The sequence below is a fragment of the Pollachius pollachius genome (assembly GCF_949987615.1).
Source record: "Pollachius pollachius genome assembly, chromosome: 10".
Taxonomy (NCBI): Eukaryota; Metazoa; Chordata; class Actinopteri; order Gadiformes; family Gadidae; genus Pollachius; species Pollachius pollachius.
In genome coordinates, this window is record NC_136943.1 from 4,428,098 (window position 1) to 4,455,597 (window position 27,500).

The following is a 27,500-nucleotide window of genomic DNA, read 5'->3' on the forward strand; positions in this document are numbered from 1 at the left end:
CCTCCAGGCATCCTGTCCGGCAGGGGTTGTAAACCCAACACTCTCATGTCCCCTCGTTCTCTCTCTTGTCTGCTGTCTCTCTGGCTTCTTCCAACACGTTCTATTATTGTAGATCTGCCCATTGACACTTTGGTGTTAGGTCATTCAGGACAACTGGTCCCACGGCCGCGAACAAGGCTGATGGGCCGATGAAAATCAACCCCTAACCCTTGATGTTGTGCACATGTTTCCGTCCTACTTCCTGGGTCCATGATTGCATTGCCCTGCAGCAAGAGGCCGCATATGTGTCTGCAGTGAAGTGTGTGTGTGTGTGTGTGTGTGTGTGTGTGTGTGTGTGGGGGGGGGGGGGGGAAGGCAGTCAGACAAGAGGAGTGTAATCGGGCAGCTGAGAGAGCCATGCATCCTGCAGAATCTGGGTCAAAACAGCACCCCCGGGGTCACCACGGAACCAGCACAACACACACTTTGAAGTGAATCCTTTCACCCACTTTTCTTATTTGATTAGTCATGCTGCCTCAGATATTGAAAAAAAAAGAGGATTCCCAACACTTGGTCATCCCCATTCAATAAGAGCACTCATCTGATTCAGGCCATTATATTATTGCATCACTTTAATGCATTTGAAACATAACAAGATGCAGATAGAATTTTCCAGGCATTCAACCAATGACAAGTTGTGGATGTTGCGGTGTACTTCCTTATTAATGCTGTTAGTGTGTTTCCCAGGGTCTGTATCTCTCTCATATAGGAGGCGATATCTGTGCCATACCACCTTACCACGCCGTGACGACACACGTTTTCCCCCAACCAGCGAGTCCACGCAGTTTCTACGCGCGGTGTCATTCTTGGACACGCAATCAGGTGTCGCGCTTCTATCACGCTACCGGCGACGCCCGACTAGTTTCCCACGTCCCCCCGTTTTGGTTTGTATTATTCTGAAGCCTGTGTGGTTCGTCGTTGGATGCAGGAAGGTGACGTCGAGGGTGGGCGTGGAAGATGTCAACATGCCAGTGAAGGGAAGCGGAAAGCATAGCCTGATGTGACTGGAGCATTTTAATGTGGATATCTGAAGCCGGGAAATACAGCACATCCGTTTCTCTTTGAATAGGCCAGCCGCGGTGGGAAATTGAAATTCAAGGAAAGTTGGTATCGACCCCGGGCTGGAGAAACAGGCACGGCATCCAGTTCTTCCCACGGCCAACCATCCTACCAGAGCCCGGGCTGCCCTCAGTCGACGAGCCAAAGCCCAACCGCCAGCTCCTGGATCTTCATGAGCAGTAAGTTTATTCCGACAGTCACCCCGTTGCATTTTTTAGGTAGACACGTTAACAACCGAAGGTTTGTAATTTTATACTGAACACTTATATTTGGTGTTTCATTCGTTCGAAGACGAAGGGCTCTTATTGTGAAAGCAAGGGCGCTCTCAGTCAATCCATCATGATGTTGCTGCAGAGTCGAGTAGGATTATACGATACCATCGATATTAATCCAGCAATTGCTTAAAATGACATGTTGAGCAGGGTGACATCCAACGGGTTCAGTCTGACATTCCGGGAAATAAAAAAAACCTGCGATAATAGAACGAGGAAGTCAATATCTGTCATGCTCGTCATGAATCAAATCGTTATACTGTCGGTGCTCATTAGGGTCTGCGAAACATAGTTCGCCCTAACCGTGTGTTATCTGAGTCACAATCTGATTTTTGTAATGTGATATGGGGTGTGGGAGGGAGGTGGGCGAGAAACAGTCTCATCCGGAACGCAGCATCCTCCCATACCATGCGGCTCTAGTAAAAAAAACACACCAGACGACAGTTGACGTTAATGGTGCTGCTCAATGGCAACAGCTCGCCCTTGAACGTCAAAGCATTATAGTCTACAGACACAAACAGTCATGGTTGATGAAGAGGGCACGGACGGACGCACCTCGACCTGCTGGGATGCTGCAGCGGGCAGCTCGTGTGTGCCCGTGGGGTGTGGTTGGCAGGCCGGCCCGCTGTCTTACCCAGTGTGTTGACCCATCGAATGTCTGGTAGTTAGTTACCCAATGCATTAGCAGTCAGATGTGGTTGGATTGCTAGATACTAAGAAGGAGGTTATTATAATTTCTGCAGTACAAAATACAAAAAAAAACATCTATATGGCATTCATAATAGTGTACTGGATGCAGCATGTTCAAATAGGCCATGTGACCTTGCTTTACCAAATATTGTGTGCTTATATAGTCATCTCACCTCCTTACGATGACAGCTATGTTAAGCTCTCTCGCTTCTACAGCTTTGAGACTGATAGTGTCTGTTTCTGTGTGTCGGTGTGAACTGATAAAGGGGTCTGCAGAAGAAACTCAACTGGGATCATTAGAGGGCCGTAGCTACACCAACCTCCTGCTATCTCCTGTGTTTCCCTTCGTAGGCCACCTCTCCATACCCTATACCCTGCCTGTCCAGTGTGCTTAGCATCCCGGTCGCGGCACCAGCAGGCGTCTTTATCAGGGGTCTCAAATCCCAGCCCTGCAGACAGCCAACATGTGTATCGAGTTAGCTTTCTCCGGGCCATTACAGTGCAGGATGCAATTTGTGGTCTTCGTTTGGAGCTCTTCTGCTTGCGTTGACTGCTTGACAGAGAACATGTGAAGCGGGTATCAGTCTGCGACATCTTTTATTTTCACTGTGTGTTCAAAGGCTGTGCCGCCTGGTTTAAACATAGCCCCTATATCGATTTGTAATCTGGGTTGGCCCAGCTGAATGCCTGACGTCTAACAGAGCTAAGTGGGTATTATGGAGGCTGGTAGGACAGCTCCTCTCCCTGCTCTCTCGTTCCAGCCCCCCCCCCCCGCCCCATTTCTAATGTCATTTATCCTTCCTCCTCTTCATTCTTAATCCGATCTCTTCCTCCACCTCACCTCCACCACCAGCATCTTCATTCCCTGTCCGCCTCAGCCGAAGCAGTAGAGTCAACAGGAAGGCTAGTCCTAATAACCCGGGAGGCCCCACATTCACACATACCTCTCCATACCTTCTGATGCATTTTTTGAAATGTTTACGCAACGCTTATTGTTTTTGGTGGGCTTTTTTTGTGTGGAGCTGGTCGGCTGTGTTCTCCCTGTGTCCACGCGGGTTTTCCCTCCGGCTGCCCCGGATTCCTCCCGCACCAAGAAGACCATAAAGTCATGCACGTCTGGTTGAGACTCAGACAGAGATGGTCGCTGGAAGCCATAGAAACGGCTGCCTACTGCGCCCGGTGGTGCAGCCAGTGATGGGTCACATGGTACTGGTGTAGTACATGTGCAATGACAATGGTAGAGATCTTCTTGATTCTTCACACGCATACACATGCACGCACATACGCGCAGACACGCACCCAAGGCTTGTTGTTTCCTATTCCCTTGTTTCAGTTCAGTGGAGCTTGCACTCTGCTCATCCAGATGTGTACATAGATGTGTGTGTGCGTGTGTGCGTGTGTGTGTGTGTGAGAAAGAATAAAGGTGGATGGTTTCACCCATGACTGTATCATGTATCTTTTTGAAAGGAGAGATTGTCATTGTCTACAAATGTAGACACGCACGCACGCATACTGTCACATGCTCTGCAGGCGAGCAGCGATCGACCCAATGTTCCACACATGAGCACTTGCAGAGCTAGATCAGCCCCTCGACACAATTAGTGTGTGTGTATGTGTGTGTGTGTGTTTGCGCTTTCGTGCGTGTGTGTGTGCGTGTAGTGTAAAGAGACTGCATGTGTGCACAACCTACACATGCATACGATTCTGCTACTCCTTATAGGCCATGATAATTAACTGGGAGATCCTGCAGAGCTACGGAGCCATTGGGGGATTGAATGCGGCCTTACCACACGGCCTAGCAGCCCTGAGATCTTCTACTTCTCTCTTGTTTAACCTTACTCTTCCTTTTGACTTTGGATCCAGGGACACTCTGTTTCGGCCATTCGATTGTGGAGCCTGTTTGAATGTCTCTGTGTAGGAGCGGGCACATTTGGGTGTGTGCTGTGGGAAGATGTTAGTGTGCACAGAAGGGTGGCCATACCTGTAATGTCAGTTTGTCATCTTGGTCACCACACGTAGCTCTGAAACACGGGCCTTTCAAGGGAGAATTTATATAGGTGTGTGCACGAACATTTACAGTGCAAGCTATTTGGCTTAAGCTATTTCCATGGGTGCTGATATCCGATGTGTGGATGTGCAGCATGGTAGAGTAGCTATCTTTAGTCTTGTACTCTGTCTGCATCTCTCCCTCCCACCTGCTCTCTCCTCTTTTCTTCTCTCTCTTTCCCTCTCCCTCCCCCCTCCCTCCCGCTCTCTCTCGTCCTAGACACGGAGGTGGAGAGTTATTGCGAACAGAACACACTATCTCACCAACAGCTTGTTCTATGTGTTTATTGGACATGTGGCTGTCAGACTAAAGTCAGCATTGGTAAACGTTGAACAGGCGGTGAGCCGAGTGCAACTTGAGTGTGTGTGGTCTCTCTGTCCTTTGCCTTAGGACTTCATGTGTGCATTCAAGTCAGTAGAAAGACAGTGCATACACTCTGGGGTATTTTTTAAAGTGGATTGGTGCATTACGATTGAAAAGGGAGCTTACTGTATTTATTCTGATTCCATTAGCTTCTATGTTGACTTTGAGGGCTATTTAAAGCATATGGCAACACAACATGTCAACCATTTCTGTTTAATGTCGGCAACAGTGTTAAGATGTTTAAATGTATCATCGTAGTCTATTCTTCCTCACAGTTAACCAACTTTGAAACTCTTTCAAGTCCTTTTGTTGAGTCTTTTGACTAAAGCATGGCTGCTTTCCTGTCAGGGCTGGTCTGACAGGAAAGCCGTTTGAAATTCTGCCTTTTCTTGTGCCTGATTGACATCACAATTCGGCGTGTCAACCTAGTTGTATTCTGAAAAGATCAGTCTACTCACCTAACCAGTAAACGGTAGCAAATGTTGCTTATCTATTCATCATACATCTAGGTGGACACCCCCCCCCTTGTGATGTCACTCAGGCACAGGAAAAAGCAGAATTTCAAACGGCCTGTAAAGGGTAATCACACTCACACCTGGTGGTACAATAGGGTTCCTTTAAGGCTGGTCCTTTATGTATGCTGTACCGTTGGTGACTGTTCTGTTAGGCCAATAGTTGTATTGTTCAGGCTTTCCTGATTCTATTTCCTTAGGCTATTTGCATGAGTCACTCATAAATCATACGATCAATTAAATCTCACATACCTCTGTACAACACTGGGAATCACCGTCATTTCCATTAAACCTTCCCAAACTTGGAAAAGGTTAATGTAGTGCCGGAAAAAAGTGAGTGTAGTGCCGACCAACTTGAGTAGTGGTGTTGTGCGGTGTCTTTGTGTTATTGAGGCCCGAGCACAAGAGCTGAACAAACAGTTTATAGCACAGGGAATGGATGACTTCAACGTGTGGTAGACCCTGTTTGCTTCTGGGCAGATGAAAATAGGTACTTATTAACCCCCCCCCCCTCCCCCTGCTAATAAAAACATCCCATCTCCCCCATTATGGCATTCCTGGTGTTCCACGGAGCGTCAACCCTCCAGCGTTGGCTGCTGCTAATAGTGGCGGCTAGCAGGGGAACATGTGGCAGCAGAATTCCAAATTGCCTCCCTCTTCCCATTGCTGGATGATGTGAGTCATTAATGGGTGAGTCAGTGGGTTGGGGTGAGGTTGCTCTGAACGAGAAGAGAGGGAGAGAGAGAGAGAGAGCGATGGTTGAAGTGTTGAGTGTCTGTGAACAGAACAACCTAACTTTACCGGTTTGGTGGCTATGTTAACCGTAGCCCCCTAGTAGGAACATGGATCCGATGTCATCCATAAAAAAACGCTTTGTGCCACTAGGCCCTCAAAGTCGTGCTCTTGAGTCCAGATGCTGGCAGCGCTTCCACACCTGGTAGCTAAAGCGCTTTAGCTAGCTATTGACACACCTGGGTTTTCAACCTTCTTCGATGGAAGAGCACATGGACGGATGTTAACGTGAGTACTTCAGTGACCATTACAAGGGCACTTATAGTATAATTACCTCACTTCCGTCGTATTTAACCTAACGAATGAGAGCTGTGCTGGTTGGAAACCCTGGCTTGGCAGCGTTTGTAGTAGTATTTCTTTTGGCACATCTGTTAATGGCTGTATTCGCTCAGCCGCAGCACTGGCTGTCACCACTTGTGTTTGGATACTACGACCACTACTCTGGAATGGCTGTTTCTTTTGTTTATACGCTCTCTGTCCACGCCGCTGTCTCTATGGCCGTATATGAATCTCTTTTTCCGTCTCTCTCTGTCTCACACTCATTCGGTATCTCTTTCTACCATGCTCTCTCTCTTTCTACCGTCCTCGCACTCTCTCTCTCTGACATGCCTTCCCGCTCTCTTTATTTCCATCTCGCTTTCTCTCTCTCGCTCTCTCTCACTCTCTCTAACATGCTCTCTCGCTCTCTCTCTCCCTCCCCCTCTCTGTCTTTCTCTCTCTCTGTCTGTCTGTCTCTCTCATATGCTCTCTCTCGCTCTTTTGCTCTCTCTGTGTCAGATTCTCAATGGCTGCCTATGCTGTGCCGTGTGACATCACCCTGTGAGCTAAAGGGTGATGGGGGTGCCGGCCGGTTGGGGGTTGTGGGGGGGGAGTTTGGCATGGAGGCTGTGTTGGAGAGCACGGAGCTGGGGGAAATGTAGGCCAGCGTGGGGGTGGTGGATGAGGAGGAGGAGGAGGAGGAGGAGGAGGATATGGCTGGTAGTGTCGTCAGTGTGTGTTTTGTGGAGGTACGGGGGATTTGATCGCCCTGGAATGGTCTTTCTAAGTGGTTGTGTTCCGTCTTCACCCTTTGCCCCCCTTCTTTCACCATGTCATCTCGTCTGTCTTTCCGTCTGTCTTGAGTAAGCTTGTTTTCCGTGTTTACAAAGTGGTTGTGTTTTCACTTCAGTGTCTCCGTCCCCTGCCTGACATGACGTCTTGTCGGGGGCGTCGAGACGTTCGCCGTTGTCCGTCAGTTTGGCTGGAATGAGGAGTTATAACTGTGGCGAGGGGTTACCGTGGCAACTAATATTGCTGCGTAAATCTCTTTTGGCGGCTGTGCGAGTGTGTCTGCCTGTCTGTCTATCTGTGTGTGTGTCTGTGCAAGTGTGTCCGTGTCTGTGGCTGTGTCTGTCCTGGCCGTGCTGGGATGGATGGAGATGCCCGTGGTGGTAATGGTCGGTCGTGGCGGTACATTACTAATTCAACAGTTGGCCCAGGGACAGGACAAGGTTACTGGGTTACGATGAAAGTGAGTCGGAACGACAACGTTTTGTCTGTTGTTCGGTTCCAGCACGCGATTACAGCGTAAGTCTGCATTCTGAAGCTTATTTACTTATTTATATATAAGCTGTTCTGTTGTGTGTGTATATACCATTCACTGCGTCTCTTGTTCAATCCGCCATGTTGTAACATCAGGAATAGCACGCATGCACTACACTGCTTACTGCAGGCCTTTGTACAGAGGAGCGAGAGAGTGCTCTAATGTCATTAATTATTGAAGTCCTTTTGAAGTCTTTACATCAATCCAGAGAACCGCCAAACAGCGAGTTCAAGGCCCACATTAGCTTTAAGCGTCTGATTATTTTGGCGATGCTGCTGATTTCATGGGCAAACGATTGATTGCTGTTTTGTCTCAACTATTTCATTTTATATGCTTCTATCCTCCATATTTTTATTGTTATACATATCAGTGCTTAAGCCCTGTCAAAGGGCTGCCAGTATCATTTACATTCAATCAATCAGGCTGGGATGGGAGAATGTGTGGTATCAGAAGCATGAAATTTGTTTAGCTTTTAGAGTACAGGCTGGCGACCCAAGCCAAGCCTAACAAGGTCAATGAAAGTCATGTGTTTAAATCCATTAGGGGATGTTATTTCACAGTTTGTTTGACTGGCAGTGAGAGGCAGGTAGAGAGGGAGGGAGGGAGGGAGGGATGGAGGCAGGGATGCAGACTAATGGCTTTAAGGATGCAGATGTTAAAGGAAAAGAAGACTCCCCTCTTAAGCTGGTTTCACACCGCAGCGCGGCAACTCGCCGCCTCTATTCATTTCTATGAGGGACGGGCGGCAGAGGGGAGGCGGCTGTTGACCAGGAAGCGGTTGCCGCCCACGTGAACGTGCACAGATCTTGCCCTACCGCTCAGCTTTCCCCGTGTTGAAACTTTCGTCAGCAGCAGCAGCCGCTTTTGAAAAGCTGGCCCTTCACACCGCCCTTCACACCTGGCCCTGAACCCTCCGGCAGCGAGGCGTTTATCAGGGCGGTCGCCGCGCGGCGGTGTGCAAGCACGCTAGCTTTAGGGTTAACCAATGGGAACTTTCGATGACTGGGCTTTAGGGCCCGCATTGTGAAACTTTCAGCTGGTGCTTGGTCAGAAGTGGCGCGGCTCTCCCGGCCGAAGGGGGGGGCGGGGGCCAGGAGTGTAGAGGATGGAGATCGAAATCATCATGCCGGGGAGAGGTCTGCTCGTCTCCCCAGAGTCGAGCCGCCAGACACATTCTCATGCACTGTTGGGCCCCCAAGCACAGCCCAGGGATTCAGTTTTGGACTTGTGATAAATGATGTTGTGTCAGCCTGTGTGGGTGTGCGCGTGTGTGTGTGTATGTGTACTCTGACAGCGGAGGATGTAATGAAGATGTAGTTGTTTTGTTTTCGGTTTTTGAACTCACATTCTCTCTCGCTCTCGCTCTCGCTCTCTCTCTCTCTCTCTCTCTTTTTCTTACCCGTGTACAGGAAGCCTCCAGCAATGATGTAGACAGACGATGACGATGTTGATGACGATGATGCTGACGAGGATCACGATTGGCTGAGCCAAGAGGAAGAGCTGCACTGGAATCTCTCGCTCCACTGAAACTCTGGGCTTAAAAACCACGCAGACCCGAATCCCCGCCCACCTCGCTCTATGTCTGTCCTGATTGGGCAGCAGGAGAGCCATGTCTTCCGCCACTCCTCCCTCAGCCCCGCCCCTTAAGAAGGGAAGGAAGCCGGAGCGGTCCCAGAACATGGCCGACGAGACGCACAGCGCCAACGAGGAGCTGAAGGGACGGCTGATGGACACACACATGGAGCTGCAGCAGGAGAGGAGCAAGGTGACGGACGGGGGGGAAGAGGAGGAGGAGGTGGGGGAGGGGGGAGAGGAGGAGGTGAAGAGAAGCGGAGGAGGAGGCGGGGGAGGGGGGAGAGGAGGAAATGGGAGGGAGGGAGGAAGGAGGAGGAGAAAAGGAGGAGGAGGAGAGAGGAGGAGGTGGAGAGAGGAGGAGGTGGAGAGAGGAGGAGGTGAAGAGAAGCGGAGGAGGGAGGAGGAGGAGGAGGGGGAGAGAGGAGGAGGTGAAGAGAAGCGGAGGAGGGAGGAGGAGGAGGAGGAGGAGGAGGGGGAGAGAGGAGGAGGTGAAGAGAAGCGGAGGAGGGAGGAGGAGGAGGAGGAGGAGGAGGGGGAGGGAGGAGAGAGAGAGGGAGGGAGGAGGAGGGAGGGAGCTAGTGTGAGGGGCATTATCAAACGTTGTCAAAACCCACGCCACACACCGGTCGATATTGGGTACGCAGCCAATAGAAAAGTAGTACTCAGGAAAAGCGTTTTTGGCTGGAAGGAGCGAGCTTTTGTATTTTACAGATCATTCGCCCCATTTAACAACTTTAAGCGTTTTTGTCAAAAATAACTGGAAATGCTCACCGACACTTTGTGTGACCAAAAAATCCCCAACTGAAAAAAGTTAGATTTAATCACAGTTAGAGGTACAGTCTCGAAGGGGCTTCACGCACCAACGCGATAAATTCCCCACATCCCAAATCTTGGGATGCCCTCTTGCTTGTTCATGGAAGGAGCAAGCAAGAGGGATCACTTCTTGCAGGGCTTAGGAACCCAACGAGGAAGAGGTGGATGCCTTATGCAGAGAGAGATGGAGCAGTAGGGTACACAGAGATGGAGAAGGATAAGGAGACATGTTCTGAGTAATGGATAGTCGCCGTGGTAACCAACTAGAGGAGACACTCTCGCCTCTAATCTGGAAAAATCAATTCTTCTCGATAAGGGCAGCTAAGATGAACAGGAAATGTGTGCTTATCAAAACAGGCCTTCATTGAATTTAATTGGATCGGCCTTTTCATAGAGCAGTAGATAGATTCTAATCTCTTCCTTGATGCTATTTTACTTTGGCATGGGGCTCAATCGATCGTAAACATAGTATCTATAGTTTGTTAGTTATTCAAACACAATAAATGTGGTCATGTTTTATTAATTTCTCAGGCTTCTAAGCCTGAGGATCTGTTGTTTCTCTTGTCTCATCGACCAGATGCTATCCAGAAGCTAGTCTGGATGTTAAGGCCGCTAGCTGTTTGATGTGTTGAGATTCCTCTCAATGTTCAGTGATTAAAAAATATGTCATAACGATGACATTTGCTTTGGGCGTTTGGGTTTAATAAAAGTCAGTGCCAGGTGTTTATATACTAAAATGTAGACACAGTTTTACCCTCGCTCGTCCTTTCCTCCCAAGGTGTTTCTATGTCACCTCCTCTCTCCTTTGTCTCTCAAATGTGCAGAACGCAACATAAATTAACTTTATTTACCCCGAGGGGAAATCTGTTGTGCACATATGGTCGTCATAAGCAGTAAAACTGCAATCAAAAACACACACACACACACACACACACACACACACACACACACACACACACACACACACACACACACACACACACACACACACACACACACAGCCGCCATCTGTACAGCACACCCCATCACACAGTCCAAAGCTGGCTCTCTCCTCACACTCACCTGTAGGAAGGAGCTGGCCTCCCCTCCCTCTCCCAGGGCGGTGGGCCTCTCCTCTTCCCACTCCTTCTACCTTGCGCTGAGAAGGCGGCTGCCAGTGAGGATGAGAGGTGTCCATGTTCTGGCTCTCTCATCACACTCAGCTGTAGGAAGGACCCGTCCTCCCTCCCTCCCTCTCCCTGGGCTGCGAGCCTCTGGCCGTCTCTGATCGTCCACCCCCGCCCTGTACCCCCAACCGGGATACACCGGACAACTCTCGCGTCTAGTAACCCCCTAGGAGGGGGTTACTAGACACGAGAGTTGTCCGGTGTATCCCGGTTCTCCCATCCCACTCGCCTGTGGCTCCTCCCCGCTCCCGGGGCCGTGAGCCTATGTCTCTCCACTCGTGGGACATTTGCTTTGGGCGTTTGGGTTTAATAAAAGTCAGTGCCAGGTGTTTATATACTAAAATGTAGACACAGTTTTACCCTCGCTCGTCCTTTCCTCCCAAGGTGTTTCTACGTCACCTCCTCTCTCCTTTGTCTCTCAAATGTGCAGAACGCAACATAAATTAACTTTATTTATTTTTTTAACTTTATTTACCGGGATCCACCGGACAACTCTCGTGTCTAGTAACCCCCTAGGAGGGGGTTACTAGACACGAGAGTTGTCCGGTGTATCCCGGTTCTCCCATCCCACTCGCCTGTGGCTCCTCCCCGCTCCCGGGGCCGTGAGCCTATGTCTCTCCACTCGTGTGACATTTGCTTTGGGCGTTTGGGTTTAATAAAAGTCAGTGCCAGGTGTTTATATACTAAAATGTAGACACAGTTTTACCCTCGCTCGTCCTTTCCTCCCAAGGTGTTTCTACGTCACCTCCTCTCTCCTTTTGTCTCTCAAATGTGCAGAACGCGACATAAATTAACTTTATTTATTTTTTTATTTAGAACCGGGATCCACCGGACAACTCTCGTGTCTAGTAACCCCCTCCTAGGGGGTTACTAGACACGAGAGTTGTCCGGTGGATCCCGGTTCTCCCATCCCACTCGCCCTGTGGCTCCTCCCCGCTCCCGGGGCCGTGAGCCTACGCCCCTCCCCTCGTGTGACATTCGGGTTCTCCCCTCACTCTCCCCCTGCGTCTCCCGCCCGACCCCTCTCCCAGGTGTCGAAGCTCCGGGAGCGGCTGCAGGAGCAACGGCAGGCGCGGGAGCTGGAGCAGCACAAGCACGCGGTGGCGCTGACGGACCTGCGCGCCAAGCTGCACGAGGAGAAGCTGCGGGAACTGCTGGTGGCCCGCGAGGCGCTGGGCCGGCAGCACGAGGTGGAGCTGGCGCGCGCCATCAAGATCCGGGAGGGCGAGGCGCAGCGGCTGCAGGGGCTGGTCACGGCCCTGCGGGACGGCGCCCCCGACAAGCTGAAGAGCGCCCTGCTGACGGAGGCGCGCGAGGAGGCGCGGCGCGGCTTCGACCTGGAGCGCATCAAACTGCAGCAGGAGGTGGGGCAGTGGGTGGAGCCGTGGGGCGCTGGTTCGCTGTGTGTGTGTGTGTGTGCGTGCGTGTGTGTGTGTGTGTGTGTGTGTGTGTGTGTGTGTGTGTGTGTGTGTGTGTGTGTGTGGTGTGTGTGCACGCGTACATTGTGGATGCAAGTTTACTGTGTGTGTGTGTGTGTGTGTGTGTGTGTGTGTGTGTGCACGTACATTGTGGATGCAGGTTTACTGTGTGTGTGTGTGTGTGTGTGTGTGCACGCGTACATTGTGGATGCAAGTTTACTGTGTGTGTGTGTGTGTGTGTGTGTGTGTGTGTGTGTGTGTGTGTGTGTGTGTGTGTGTGTGTGTGTGTGTGTGTGTGTGCACGCGCATACATTGTGGATGCAGGTTTACTGTGTGTGTGTGTGTGTGTGTGTGTGTGTGTGTGTGTGTGTGTGTGTGTGTGTGTGTGCACGCGTACATTGTGGATGCAAGTTTACTGTGTGTGTGTGTGTGTGTGTGTGTGTGTGTGTGTGTGTGTGTGTGTGTGTGTGTGTGTGTGTGTGTGTGTGCACGCGCGTACATTGTGGATGCAGGTTTACTGTGTGTGTGTGTGTGTGTGTGTGTGTGTGTGCACGCGTACATTGTGGATGCAGGTTTACTGTGTGTGTGTGTGTGTGTGTGTGTGTGTGTGTGTGTTTGCACGCGTACATTGTGGATGCAGGTTTACTGTGTGTGTGTGTGTGTGTGTGTGTGTGTGTGTGTGTGTGTGTGCACGCGTACATTGTGGATGCAGGTTTACAGTGTGTGTGTGTCACCGTTTCGGGGCACAGGTTTTGTGTACGTGTGTGTGTGATATACAATGCGTAAATCATAAAATGAAACTGCAATTTCTGGGCATTTTGAAAAGTTGTGTGTGTGGTTGTGGAAACTTGAAGGTTTGCTTATCCCCTCAAATTCCCCTCAGTACTTTTAGGTTAGTGTTCCGCCCTTACCTGAGCCCTTTTTAGCTTTTTAGCTAAATTTAGTATCTTCGCAGATTTTTTTTTTTGTAGAACAGGCTGCGTGTGTTTGTCTGTGCCTATGTGGGCGTGTTAGTGTGTGTGTTAGTGTGTGTGTTTGTGTGTGTGTGTGTGTGTGCGCGTTTGGGTGTGTTTGAGGGGTCATACATCAATGCTGAGTCAGTGACAAGCGCTGACCTTTCAGCTTGTGGCCTTAAACATGTATATGTCTGTGCCACAGAGGTCTGTGAGTGTGTGTGTGTGTGTCTGTGTAGACTCCAAGTAGGTTGTGGTGAGAAGGTACAAAAACAGGAAGCCTGCTCACGCCAAGCTTTTGTTTTCCTGTTTTCTTCAAAGATAATCAGAGCTTCCATCAGCGCTATTGTCTGAAGGCATTCCAACTATATTTATGTCTTGGTATGCGTGGTGGCCTTTGTGACCTGTGTGCGAGTGTGTTTGTTGAATTTGTGTGTTTAGGTTTAGATTTTAGGACAGCTAACATATTTAAATTTACATTTTGTCATCTTTTTTATACAGATGTTTGTTTTGTGTTCATATAACCATATCTCATCACTTACTTACACCACCTTTTGTTACATTTACGATTATGTTTTCGAAGTGAGCTGCTGTAACTTCTTAGTTTCCCCTCGGTAATGTAAAGTACCTATCCGTCTAACTGTCTGCCTGTCTTCCTGTCTTCCTGTCTTCCTGATTCCCTGCCTGTCTCTCTGCCTGTCTGCCTATCCATCTGTCTGACTGCCTGTCTGTTTGCCTGTCTCCCTTTCTCCCTGTCTCCCTGTCTGTCTCCCTATCTCCCTGTCACCCCGTCTCCCCACTTGTCTGTCTGTCTGCCTGTCTGTCTGCCTGCCTGTCTGTCTGCCCTATCCTTTCCTGCCTCTCAGGTCCAGGAGCAGAAGGTGAACAGGAAGCAGGCCGAGGAGGCCCTGGCCAACGCACTACAGGCAGACAAGGCAAAAGCAGCCGATCTCCGCACGGCCTACCAGCACCACCAGGACGAGGTGCATCGCATCAAGAGGGACTGCGAGAAGGACATCCGGCGGCTGGTGAGCCTGATCTCTCCAACGTGGGACCATGTTCTGTGGTCTGGAGGTCAATGCCCTGATTAGGGGTTTACATGAAGGAAGTGGATTAAACCTGCTGACTTTTCTCTGTAACAGCGTTTCACAACAGCTGTTAAGTATGGAGAAACGGCTTTTGACACAGCCTTATTTTTACACAACTTAATCCAGGTCCAATCCCGTATTAGTAAGTAGAAGTATGTTTGTAAGTTCAAGTGTATTGTCTTTTATCCACACACATAGTAGAAGGCTGAATGAAACGTCATACCTCACAGACCAAGGTGCAAATATCACTTTAACACTTTACAGAGAAAACATACAATTACTAAATAACACCTATAAAAACAAAGGCAAGTCTGTATGTATAAGAGTTTAAGTTATGAAAACAAAGAGAGCCATTGCAACTCCTGCTGGAGCTTTATCCCCACCCTATTGGAGGCTAATTGCAGCGCTGGACACTTTTCCTGATGTGCGATGAGCTTATCTACTCCGATGAAACACCAAAACCCCCTGCTGGAGTTAACCATTAGCAGCTCCTCACACTCGAAGCCACCACAGGGAACTAGGCAACGCAATGGAACCCAGTCACAATGAAAATGGAAACCAGTCACAATGATAATGGAGACCAGTCACAATGAATTGGTGTTTATTCTATGGAGTCATACTTGCAGAGTAGAAGTCAGAAAGAATGTGTAATGGGAAAGAGTGACTGAAGCAGCACACCGGCAGGTAGGGTTAGAGGCGAGGCATGGGCACTGTGTGCAGAAAGTTGTGGTAGCTCCCGAGTCAGAACATTTCATGTTTCATGAATTAGTTAAACAACATCAATCCCTAATGCACGTTGTTGGCCCTCATGTGGGGTTTCACACACACACACACACTCACAGACACACTCACAGACACACACACAGATTATTTCCTCATGTCTCCGGTACATTAGTGGTTTATCTTGATAAGAACAAGCTGCCAAAGTCCCTTCCCATTGGAAATCCTCACATAGACCTCTCGGCCTGGGTGTAGCTCTCTCCCTCTCTTTCAGTCTTGGTCTCTCTCTCTCGCCCCCCCCTCCCACTGCATACCGGCTCCTCCACCTACACCATACGGACAATCTCTTGAGAGATGTACAACCATGTTGTACTTTACTGAGTATTTCACAAATCCCGAGCACCCAAACCCAGTAAACCAGGAGTAAATAATTGCGCTGACCTTAGTTTACCACGAGAGAATTAATCTGGCTTTCAATGTTCCCTCAGCGGGGCTCCACAACAGCCACATCTCACAGCTTACCGGCTGCTTAAGGGCCCCCAGGGGGCGGGTGTGTGTCAGCGTCGCTGTAGAGGGGGGGAGGAATGGGGGGGGGGGGGGGCAATCCGAGAGCAAAGGTCCGGTCTTGCCCTAATCTTACCACGTTCCCACTAATCCACCAATGCTGCGGTCTTTTTCCTCACTCTTCCCCTGTGTTTCGGTTCCACCGCCACCACCCGTCCGGCCCCTCGTTCCCCACCCTACCCTTCCGGACCCCCGCCCACCGGACCCCCTGCAGATGGACGAGCTGAAGGCCAAGGACCGGCAGGTGGGCGCCCTGGAGCGGGAGCTGGGCGCGCAGGCGGGCCACGCCCAGAAGCTGCAGCTGCAGAAGGAGGCGCTGGACGAGCAGCTGGGCCACGCCCGCGAGGCCGAGCGCCACGGCAACCACGGCAGCCCCAAGAGGGAGGCCATGCCCGGGCTGGGGGAGACCCCCGACCTGCTCTACAACCAGGTACACACACGCACGCACACACACGCACGCACACGCACACATGAACACATGCGCACACACACACGCACGCACGCACGCACGCACGCACGCACGCACGCACGCACGCACGCACACATGAACACACGCACACACACACACACACACACACACACACACACACACACACATGAACACACACACACACACACACACACATGAACATACGCACACATGAACACACATGAACACACAGAGACACACACGCACACATGAACACACGCACACACACTAACACACACACACGCGCACAAGCACTCTCACAGAGGCACACACACACACACACACACACACACACACACACACACACACACACACACACACACACACACACACACACACATATACACACACACACACACACACACACACACACACACACACACACAGGTAACCCTGTGTGTGTGTGTACGTTTAAATACACATGCACCCTTGCACCAAAATGACACATTCCTAAGACGGACGTCCACTACTATATTGTATGCACATCTAGCCTGCAGTTTATCATGGAATGAAATGTGCCGACACATTCCTTGCATATCATTTGCTGAATGCAAAGGCACAACTTTGCCAACTGCGCACCAACCCACACAGGACATGTTGGATTAGATCAGGTTTTTATGGTCCACCAGAGAGGGGATTCATTGCCCCCAGTGTAGATCACATAGTCATAGAACCTTAGCTTCACAATGAACACGCGTGTGTTTAAATGAGCACATGAACACACACGAGAGATCAGCAGGCCGTGAGTTTGTCGAGTGAAGCTCATCCCAAAGTACAAGACCTAGTTTCACCGTGCCTTGTTTACTAATTAGATATGAGAATATTCACACACACACACACACCAAAACACACACACACACACACACCAATCAAACCATCCTCTGGTTCATATTAACTCCTCCTCCTTGTCCTCCCGTCCATCACCACGCCACGCCCCCCCGTCCCCCCGTGACTAACCCCTCCTCCCTCAGCCGTTGATGTCCTCCCCCCCCCCCCCTCCCCCAGGACACGGAGGAGCGCGACCTGCGGCGCTTCCAGCTGAAGATCGCCGAGCTGCACTCGGTCATCAGGAAGCTGGAGGACCGCAACGCCCTGCTGGCCGACGAGAGGAACGAGCTGGTGAGGGCCGTGCACGCCCGCCCGCACGCACGGACTCACGCACGCACGCACGCACGCACGGACTCACGCACGCACGCACGCACGCACGCACGCACGCACGGACTCACGCACGCACGCACGCACGCACGCACGCACGCACGCACGGATTTACGCACGCACGCACGCACGCACGCACGCACGCACGCACTCACTCACACGCCTACGCACTTACACACACATGCACGCGCACACATGTGCACACACGTACATACACGGATACCTTCACATACACACCAAAGGAAAGCATGCACGTGCACACACACCGATACGCATACCTACTCAAACACACACACATATGCACTCGCACGCGCGCACATGCAAGCACCCCTACACAATCCCACGCACCAACACACACACACAACATCTACACACTGACACACGAATGTGCTTGCCTAGACATTCCTGTGTACCAGACAGACTGTTATCCCATCAACTGCGGACAAACGTGTTCGTAGCAGACACAGGTATGCGGTTAGTGTACCACATACCTGTGTACATGTTACGCACCTGTGATATAACCAGACCAAAGGTACACAAACGCACACAGGCTTACATCCTTTTTTTTCCACACATTTTAATAAAGCGATGAAAGAAGCTAAGGAGAACCACAAACATACAAGGTTAAGCTTTTGAATCATTTACCCCCCCCCCACCCCCACCAGCTGAAGAGGGCCCGCGAGGCCGAGAGCCAGATGAAGCCCATCTTCGAGAAGAGCAAGCGGCTGTCGAAGAAGAACGACGACATGCTTCACACGCTGCAGCGCATGGAGGAGAAGCTGAAGAACCTGAGCCGCGAGAACGCCGAGATGGTGAGAGGAGCTCCGCTCCCCCCGGGGTCCGTCCTCCACGTCTGCTCCGCACTCTCTCTCTTTTTTCTTTGCCAGGAATCGAGCTGTAGAGGCGTATGTACAGTGGAAATGTTTCCATATTTGAACGGGGGAAAGTTCATCATTCAGCGTTATATATTTTTTTTTTTACCGTATTGACCCTAATATAGGACCAGGTTTATTTCCTGTAAATGCATCTGAAAAAAGTGGGATCGTCTGATATTCAGTGTCTAGACTTTTAAATGTCAATATAGATTCACAACTTCCTGGTAATAAATAGCTTTAATTTGACCGACTCCATCTGGTTCCATGCGGCTTCCCTTTCCCCATAAGAGCTGGGCCCTAACAGTTATCGGATTATAAGTGAAAGACTTTTTGTTTGCTCCCGACTCTGTTGCGGTGCGCCGGCAAGGCCTCAGGAGAACGACACGTTGTGTCGTTCTCCTGAGGCCTTGCTGGCGCACCGCAACAGAGGCACACACTAGTAGACAGCTAATTGCCGTCACTAATTATGACTTAAGTTCCGCTCACTTCCTATCCTACGAACGCTTGGATTCTGTGATCTTAGCGGAGGTTTGTTCCCCCCAGTGCCTGTCTGGATTTATATTAGGGTCAATACGGGAATCAAGACACTAATTTCCTTCATCATATCATTCATTGTTTTAGTTATTTCTTTTTTTATTAGAAAAAAGAAGAAAAAATTATGAAAATGATTTTTTAATTATTGAATTGACATATAATTTATTTATTTTTTATTATTTCTTTAACTTAATCTGTACTTCAATTTATTATTTTACTTTTGTTTTGTTACTAACAAGCTAGCATTTGGTTTTATCAAACGTCTTGAGGAAAGTTTCTTTTTGCTGTCTGTGAGAAAGTGCGATACCTAGTGGCCACTCATGGTAATACCTGAGCAAAATAAACGGCACAATCTCAATGAATGTCTGTCCATTGCAGAAGGAGAAGGCTGCATCCACCGCCTCCTCCAACTCCTCTTCGCGCTCCCATTCCCAGCAGCCGTCCCATCACTCCCAGCTCAAGCGACCCATCTCGCTGACGGACTTAAGCCACGCCCACGAGGAACAGGAAGTGGAGTTCCTCAAGCTTCAGATTTCCGAGCAACGCAGCGTCATCGACGAGCTCACGCAGGTATTGATACATCGTGATCAATCATCGATCACGACGGGGTGAGGTAGTCTGTCGCCCCTGGCTGTTCCTTTTAGCCATAAGGTGTCAGCATGCTCAATGATAAAGTAGACCGGAAATTCTCTTGGCATTAAATGTAAGCGTATCTGCAGGTTCTTGGTTTGAATGCAAATAAGCATGCGTGTGTGCATTCATGTGCAACTGTGTGTCTCTGTTCATGCACCGTCTTGTTTATTGTAGCATCTTGAGGCATATTATTGCTATAAGGATGCTACAACAGGTTAATTAATTAGGCAGTGCTAGCTATCGATAATTGTAGGTGGTAAGGGTTGGCAAATGATGGTGATTAACTAAACAAGGTCATTAAGGACAGGCATGGATGGTTATCTCACTAGATGAGGTGTTATCATCCTGGCAGTGGTAGCCTGCAGGATGCTGGCGTTCATGGTGGTTGTGTCTCTGCTCCTAAGGAACGTGAACGACTACTGATCAACAAGAAGAACAAGAGAAAACCTCTGAAACCCACTAAGGTAAGTGTGCGTCTGGCTGTGTTTGTGTTTGTGTTTGTGTCCTGGCATTTGTACATTGCACTTATTCAAGGTACTTAATTGTGTAGCGTCTACAGTAGCTGCTATCTTTGCTTTACACGGGGAATGGGTTAGCCTAGCGATTGTAATACTTGCACTTGGTTCTATGAACATCTTTACCGTACCGACAGCAATATATTGTTTCACTTCTTATGACAAATGTACTTATTGTAACAAATGCACTTATTGTAAGTCGCTTTGGATAAAAGCGTCTGCTAAATGCCCTAAATGTAAATGTAAATGTTTGTATGGGTTTTTTTGTGTGTGTTTGTGTGTGTGTTATGAGCGTACATGTGTGCGTCTGTCTGTCTGTGTGTGTGTGTGATGCGCGTGCGTTCGTCTGTCTGTCTGTCGGTGTATGTGTTTGTGTGTGTGTGTGTGTGTGTGTGTGTGTGTGTGTGTTCACAGAGGGAACTTCTTTCCAACCCAATATCAGGTGCACCGGTTGTGTTGGTGGTTGTGTGTGGGAGGATATTTGTTTTACACCGTCACTCACACACGCACACACACACACACACAAATTCACCCGAGCGTGGGTGTTGCCGAGCAACCCTCCTGTCTGTGCTGGAGATATCATCGGATGCCGTCTAATAGGAACAGCGGGCCTCATTTGGTCTAATTGGGCTCGGGAGAGAGGGAAATGACAGCGTCTCACACACGCACACACAAACAGGCACACTCACACACAAACAGGCACACACACACACAAACAGGCACACACACACACAAACAGGCACACGGACAGACAAACAGGCACATGCACACACAAACAGGCACACGCACACACAAACAGGCAACTCCCATCCAGACACACACTCATAAGAAGAGGTTTCTCTGCGGTGTTTCAGTACACTCACTCTCGACAAGAAAGCTCTTTCATGCTGAGATAAGGACAATAGTTATGTGTCTGTTTGAGCCCAAAGGGCAGTGTTCAGACGAGGGGGCAGTTTCACAGACTTTAATTGCAGAGATTGTTGTGTTTGAGTGCATTTTCCAACCATTAAACGCTGGGCATCAGGGGAGAGGGTAGGGGACGCCCCGTGGCGTTGCTAGGAAGGGTGGAGTCTGGGGGCTGCAAACAAAAGCTTCCTCCTCCTGCCTCCAGACCGACTGTATCTCCCTCTCTTTGTGTGATCCAGTCTTTGGTTCGTTTCCAGCAGATTTAATTCTGGTCAAGCCGCACTCTTTTACCATCAGGAGATTCATCCGTTTTAAAGGAGAACTAAAGGCACTGGCCTGTGGTGAGGCTGCATTTCATGGCCTGTTCTCGTTGCACGGACGCTCCTTGGGAGACGACGCTTCAGTGAGGCGTCGGGTTGAGAGTTAGCCGTAGAGCGGCGTTCTGCTGGGCCCTTGAACGTCCTGTTGCGCTCCAGAGCTCATCACAGAAGGGCCAAGAGGTGGGGTGATTGATCTGTCTGGGGGTGGAGTGGGACTCGACCGATCGCCGCGTCTGGGAAGCTCCTGTACAGATCGGCACCGGGAGCTCTTTCACTCTCTCGCGCTCTCTCTCTCTCTCTCTCTCGCTCTCGCCAGTCTATTCTCAGGATGCAAGAGTATGTGCTCCTCACCCTCTACTTTTCAGCCTTTATCTGCCTGTGTGCTCTGGTGTGTCTGTACTTCTCTGGGTGCCAGGAGATGACCTACAAACACGATGGTAAGGACGTGGCAGAGGTGGTGGTTGTTTTTGTTGTGGTGGAGAAAAGGAGGTGAACCCGGATTGAAAAGGAACAAAGAGTTTGTGGAGCAGAGGTGTTGAGTCTTCAGTCTCTCAAGTTGTGATGCTTTGTCTTTGTTCTCGTAGGGCACGGGTTTGGGAAGACAGGTTGTGTTCTCATTGCACTTGATTGACTTTTTATGGCTTTTTAATAACTTTTACAACCAAGCAGTAGAGGTTTTTAAGTTATTTGTGTTTGACTTTTCTATATTATTTAAGGACAATATATATATTTTTATAAATTCTCAATCTCATCACTTCCTTTTATTTGTGTCGTTCGGTTGATCTTTGCGAGTCCTGTTTGTAACTGTGATTCTTCTTCTCCCGACAGAGGCATGTTGTGGAGACATATTTTGGATTTGACGAGGAGTCGGTGGACTCTGAGACCTCCTCGCTGACCTCCTTCAACACGGACCTGACCGACCGGACCCCGGCCACCCCAGAGGAGGACATTGAGGAGGTGAGGTCATCGGAGGGTCCCCTGTACCCCCAGTAAACTCCCACCGCAGGGACCGTTGGGTACAATGGGTAGCACATCTGAAAACGTTTATTGGCTTAAGTCATCTGTAACCTTTCGGACATTTACCAAGGCGTGGCATCAGCGGGCGCCGCTTCGACCAATCAGATGCAGCCATCGCCCATGAACCCCGACTGGTGTGATTGGCTGATGATTATCACTCATAGTGTGTGCGTTGTGTGTGTGATTGTTGAGGCTGGTGGAGTGTGAAGGGACAAACTTGCCGCCTCTCAACTTACCGCCGTTTGTCCCCTCCCTCAGGGCGTGTCCCGGGAGGAGGCGGAGCTCCGGTTCCGCCAGCTGACCCGGGAGTACCAGGCGCTGCAGCGGGCCTACGCCCTCCTGCAGGAGCAGAGTGGGGGCTCCATGGACGCCGAGCGGGAGGCACGGGTACACACTCGGGGAGCACACACTTTAGGGCTGATTATGGTCCCGCGTTCCCGCAACGCAAGGACCACGCCGACGCTTCCACGCCGCCGCGAACCTTTATGCTCTACGGCGTCGGGTTTTAGTGAGCGGACCAACCACAGCCCTCGCTGCTGCGTCGCCTCGACGAAAGGTTACGGTTATTTTTGGCAGGCGCGCGTCAGGCCCTTGCGGCGGACGCAAGGGGGGTCCGCAAGGACGTAAGGGGTCCGTTACCCCCTTGCGTTGCGTGAACGTGGGACCGTTATCAGCCCTTTACAGAGTCCTCTGCCCCTCCTGGTTCTGGATTCAAACTATAGCGTATCTTTATTGAGCTTGTGTTACGACAACAAACCAATGAGGTCTTGAAAGAAGCATGAAATGTGTCGCGTCCCCCTCCCACAGTACCTGTCCTAACCACAGGGGAGCGTTAGAAAGCGTCGCATTTGTTTACAAGAATAGCATATATGAAAGAAATTAAGGCAAAGGCAAACATAGCTTTCCTTCTGAAACTGAACATCAGTACTACATCAGAACATCAATATGCTCCAAAACACTTGGTCCAAAATGATCCCGAATTGAATGTCATATTTAGTTAAAAAGAAGTGGGAGAGGTATCCTGAGGAAAATGCTGCTTGGTGTTAATCGCAAAAACGTTTTTTATTGACTCATACTTACAAAAAGAATAAGAAGAATGCCCACGCTTTTCTAAAAAAGTGTGTTTCCAGTCGGCTGACTGGTCCGCTAATATCTAGTCTGACAGCCTGGGTTACAGCCCCATGCAGCCATTACTCAGCCCCGTACCGTTGTAACACCACTGGGTGTGATAACACTTACGGCTTCAGACAAAAGCCCAATCTAATCATTTGAATCCCACAACGCCAAGTGTTCCAACAGCCAGTCCGTCCTCCCCTCTGATTGGCCGACCCGTGCCCTCTCTTCGCAGACGCGCGAGCAGCTGCAGGCGGAGCTGAGCGGCTGCCAGGCCAAGATCGCCGACCTGGAGAAGGCCTTGGTCGAGAGGGGGCAGGTAACGAGGAAAAGGGGCGGGGACCGCGGGTCTCCGGCCCCGCTCTCATTGGCCCTGCTCCTTGTCTGTCTGGCTGCTGTGCTCCTGGCCTGGCGCTATGCCGACAGGGTGTGAGGCGTCGTCCTGCGACATCACTCCCTTGCCCCTCCTGCCTCTTCTGCGCCTGCATGCTGTGCATCCCTCCTCTCCCTGTCCTTGCGTTCCGTTGGTACGGCTTTTGTTTCCCTTCCGGGTCCCTCTGGTGCTGTCGACCTCAGAGGCGAGAGCCGATGAACAAGAAATCCATACTGAGCAAAACCAAACGGAGACATCGCGTGAGAAACGCTATGGTCACATTCTATCTCTGGCCACTCTGGCACGTGGACGTTGATCTGGACTTTGTTTGACAACTTGACACTGTCTTGCCCAAACGTTGTGCCTCTCCCCTTGTTCTTTCCTTTTGGTTTCTCCCTGTTCCCTGCCTGGCGCCTGTTAGGGGCCATGGCGGCCCCCTGCAGCAGCACCTGTTATGGTTCTGTTTTCACGCCTCCACCTGCATAGGCCTGATTGGACGACTGGGACAGCACGTTCTCTACCCTCTGTGATCAGGGTAGCGCACGTGTCTGGGCCAATAAAACTTTGTTGCACCTCCTACTTTGTTCCTGTGTGCCTGTGTGTGTCTTGTGATCCTGTGTGACTCACTGTGCATGGTTTCACCGTGCATGTGTTCAGTGTGCGTGTGTTCACTGTGCACGTAATCAGTGCATGTGTGTGTTGGAAGACGGGCTGCTCTCGCTCTGCTGTACCATGGTACGTTTCTGATTTCACCACATGGGTGGCTCCCGTGTCAAAGCAGCACACGCATCACTTTTATACATTTGTTGCTTTGAGTTTGTGGTTGCCATGTTACTGACGAACACCATGTTTCCTCATTCTCCTGATGGCAGGACGCCAAATGGGTGGAGCAGAAGCAGTACTTACTGCGGGCCAACCAGGACTACCACGAGAAGGTAGGTGGACGTCGCGGGGCTGGAGCCGCCTGATGGTTATACTCCGCACCTCACAACGACAAAGTCAAACCCGCCCTTCCGCTGCAGACGTTACTTTGGTTCAGAGTCCCACGTCAGGCCTCTGAGGAATCCTTCCCGTCACCATCCTCCCACAGATGTTTTATCCTCTGAACTGTTTAACAGTTTGAGCCGGAGGCAAACGGGGAGAGTCTTATTTTAAACGAAAGCCATGGCTGTATTTAGAGGGTCACAAAGAGCCGAAGTTTAGTGACGAAGGATGTTTTGGAACCTGCCTTCTTCTCCATTCCTCATCATCAGCTATGGGCTAGTAAATCCACTCACTCAACAACATGACAATTAATTTCCCCACTGATTGCATGCATCCTGTATTCTCTGGGATTAATTTGATTAGTTTAATCGTTATATAATCATTTGCCTACACAAGTAGTTGACGTGTGTGTGTGTCTGTCTGGCTGTCTGTCTATCTGTGTGTGTGTGTGTGTGTGTGTGTGTGTCTGTGTGTGTGTGTGTGTGTGTGTGTGTGTGTGTGTGTGTATCTGTCTGTGATTGTGTGTGTGTGCACGTGGTTGTGTATGTATGTATGTATGTATGTATGTGTGTGTGTGTGTGTGTGTGTGTGTGTGTGCGTGTGTCCTCCAGATGTGTGTGTCTCAGCAGGCGGAGGCCCGTCTGCAGGCGGAGGTGCAGGACGCCCGCGACCAGAACGAGCTGCTGGAGTTCCGCGTGCTGGAGCTGGAAGTAAGGGAGTGCACCACTGTCAAGCTGTCACCAGGGGGCGACAGCAACAACCTCCCGCCCAGACGCACCACTTACATCCAGTGACCCATACGACTCCATAGATTCCATATGCAACACCAAAAACATGATTTTTTTTGGCATCCATGTTTTTTTCGTGTGTGTTCATATAAGCACGACCAACCCCCCCCCCCCCCCCCCCGAACAAACTGGAATCGTACGCTGAATTGTTCCTGTTTTGAATGAGACGTTGTATTGCTGCAACATGTACGGTGGCGAATGTGTGATTTGTTGTGTTGCGATGAAGATGATTCTACTTTTTCAATAAAACAATAAATGTATTTAAGTTCACCATTCAACCCCATCTTTGTTCATTTTGTCTCTCATTTTGTCTCTCATTTTGTCTCTCATCCTTGCATGCGTGATTTATTTTCCCCTCCCTGAAGTGTCCAGAGTTTCTCCTGGCACGGTGTGTCTATGGTCATTGGTCGTACTGTATGTGTGACACCATTTGTATACTTTTATTCAAAGTTTAAATCTCACTGCCACTGAGGCAAACTTGGGTGAACCATAATATTTACTTAGAATTACCATACAGTCGTGCATATTTAAAAAGTACTATCCTACAAACACTAATTGCAGCAAAAATCCCCTCTTTTGTGAAAGTTCTATTTCTGGGATGTTATGGATCTGGAAAAACCTATAACCTTCAAGAAAGCTAAAGCAGAAAGGACCTAGTCATCCAGCACCTCGTCTCTTTTGCTTGAGGCCTCCCATTTCAACGTGTTTTCACCCGCCTCATCTTTATTTTGCCAGATCCTGTTTATTTTTCCCCCTGATACCATGTGAGTACGATCCACCGTTTTAAAATTCCCTGTCTGTCTGTCTGTCTGTCTGTCTGTCGTAAATGTGTCATCCAGCAACACACCTCCCCTCGTAGACTCCCTGGTGCATTAGCAGTTTGAGGCGCTTGTAGAACCCCACGCGTGATTGGACGTTACGTTTGATGAGCCGCTGAGCGAATGATGCTAGTGGACTGACCGTGTGTCTGTCCTACAGGAACGGGAACGCAGATCTCCGGCCCTTAACCTCCACATGTCTGCCTTCACTGAGAACAGCAGCAGTGCTTTGCAAACCCACTGCCACCAGGAAGGGGTGAAGGTGACTCCCACTCACACACTGGTTTAAAATGCCAACCCAATGACCCATAGAAGAGAAGGTAAAAAAAAAAAAATGCTTTTGACGTTCCACGTAGGACCTGATTATTCCCGAGCTGATGAAGAAGCTGGATATCCTGGGAGACAACGGGGTCAGTAGTTCAACTTGTTCCGTGTGCCAGAAGCTATGGCTCAGCGTGTATTGTGTATTGGGTATGAACACAGCTGTCTGGTGCGCTGTTCTATAGAATCTGCGGAACGAGGAGCAGGTGACGGTGATCCAGGCGGGAACGGTGCTGTCGCTGTGTGAGAAGGTGATGAGCGATACGGACTCTGGACCCCTGGGACTGCTCTGCCACACTGTGGACGATTACGTCACTGCAAGCGCTCCATCAAGCAATTAGATTAATTCAGCATTTTATTATCGTCAGCGATTACATGAATCCAGATAGATTCAGCTGAGGTCAAACACAGTTCAAAGTATAAAAAAAAAGTAAATATATATGAAAAGTATATATGAACTGTGTTTGATATATATATATATATATATATATACACACATATTTCTGTATATTTCTATATATCTATGGCCTTCTGCCTCAAATATATAGGATGGTATTCATTCCACCTTGCTTCCTCTCCTCCTGTCCTCCCTCCCCTCTCCTCCCCTCTCCTCTAATGTCCTCCCCTCTCCTCTCCTCTCCACTCGACTCTATCCTGTTCTCTTCTCTCTTCCAACTCTCATCTCCTTTCTTTTCCTCTCCTCACCACTCATTTCTCTATACTCTTCTCTTCTCTCTTCTCTCTTCTCTCTTCTCTTCTCTTCTCCTGTCCTTTCCTGTCCTCTCGCTACCCTTTCAGTGGCTGAAGCAGATAGACAACACAGAGGCAGCCCTGTCCCAGAAGATGAGCGATCTGGAGAATGACAAGGTAGTATGTGTTTTTCCCTCAATCTCCTCTTTATCTCTCACAATGTTTTGGCTGCTCTGTCCACAGAGTGTCTGTCCAGAATATGAAAACTCTAGAATTCTGCACAGGCCTCGTAGTTCTCTCTCTGTGTATGAAGTGGTTATTTTCCGTATGTAAAGC

At 49.8% G+C, this 27,500-nt stretch overlaps 2 protein-coding genes across 2 annotated transcripts in view; both read left to right on the forward strand.

Annotated features, from left to right (window-relative positions):
• Positions 1-1,006: 1,006 nt before the first annotated feature.
• jakmip1 (janus kinase and microtubule interacting protein 1) overlaps positions 1,007-27,500 on the forward strand; it is a gene marked incomplete at its 3' end in the record, with an annotated part of 32,455 nt that continues 5,961 nt past the window's right edge. The window contains exons 1-18 of the mRNA XM_079745159.1: positions 1,007-1,277; positions 8,766-9,121; positions 11,942-12,274; positions 14,148-14,309; positions 15,868-16,083; positions 17,128-17,241; positions 17,943-18,089; positions 19,065-19,256; positions 19,724-19,783; positions 21,889-22,017; positions 22,336-22,464; positions 23,426-23,509; positions 24,436-24,498; positions 25,159-25,257; positions 26,314-26,415; positions 26,510-26,563; positions 26,660-26,725; positions 27,273-27,341. Of these exons, the coding sequence (XP_079601285.1) occupies positions 8,966-9,121; positions 11,942-12,274; positions 14,148-14,309; positions 15,868-16,083; positions 17,128-17,241; positions 17,943-18,089; positions 19,065-19,256; positions 19,724-19,783; positions 21,889-22,017; positions 22,336-22,464; positions 23,426-23,509; positions 24,436-24,498; positions 25,159-25,257; positions 26,314-26,415; positions 26,510-26,563; positions 26,660-26,725; positions 27,273-27,341 (2,175 nt within the window). The 5' untranslated portion in view covers positions 1,007-1,277; positions 8,766-8,965. The remainder of the gene's footprint in view (positions 1,278-8,765; positions 9,122-11,941; positions 12,275-14,147; positions 14,310-15,867; positions 16,084-17,127; positions 17,242-17,942; positions 18,090-19,064; positions 19,257-19,723; positions 19,784-21,888; positions 22,018-22,335; positions 22,465-23,425; positions 23,510-24,435; positions 24,499-25,158; positions 25,258-26,313; positions 26,416-26,509; positions 26,564-26,659; positions 26,726-27,272; positions 27,342-27,500) is intronic.
• On the forward strand, positions 20,114-21,877 carry LOC307081820 (uncharacterized protein). Its single transcript, XM_079745160.1, has one exon. The coding sequence runs from the start codon at positions 21,389-21,391 to the stop codon at positions 21,551-21,553; it is 165 nt and encodes a 54-aa protein (XP_079601286.1). The 5' UTR covers positions 20,114-21,388; the 3' UTR covers positions 21,554-21,877.

Excerpts from the sequence above, each read along its gene's own strand:
- LOC307081820 (XM_079745160.1), top strand. The coding sequence starts at position 21,389 with ATGCAAGAGTATGTGCTCCTCACCCTCTACTTTTCAGCCTTTATCTGC.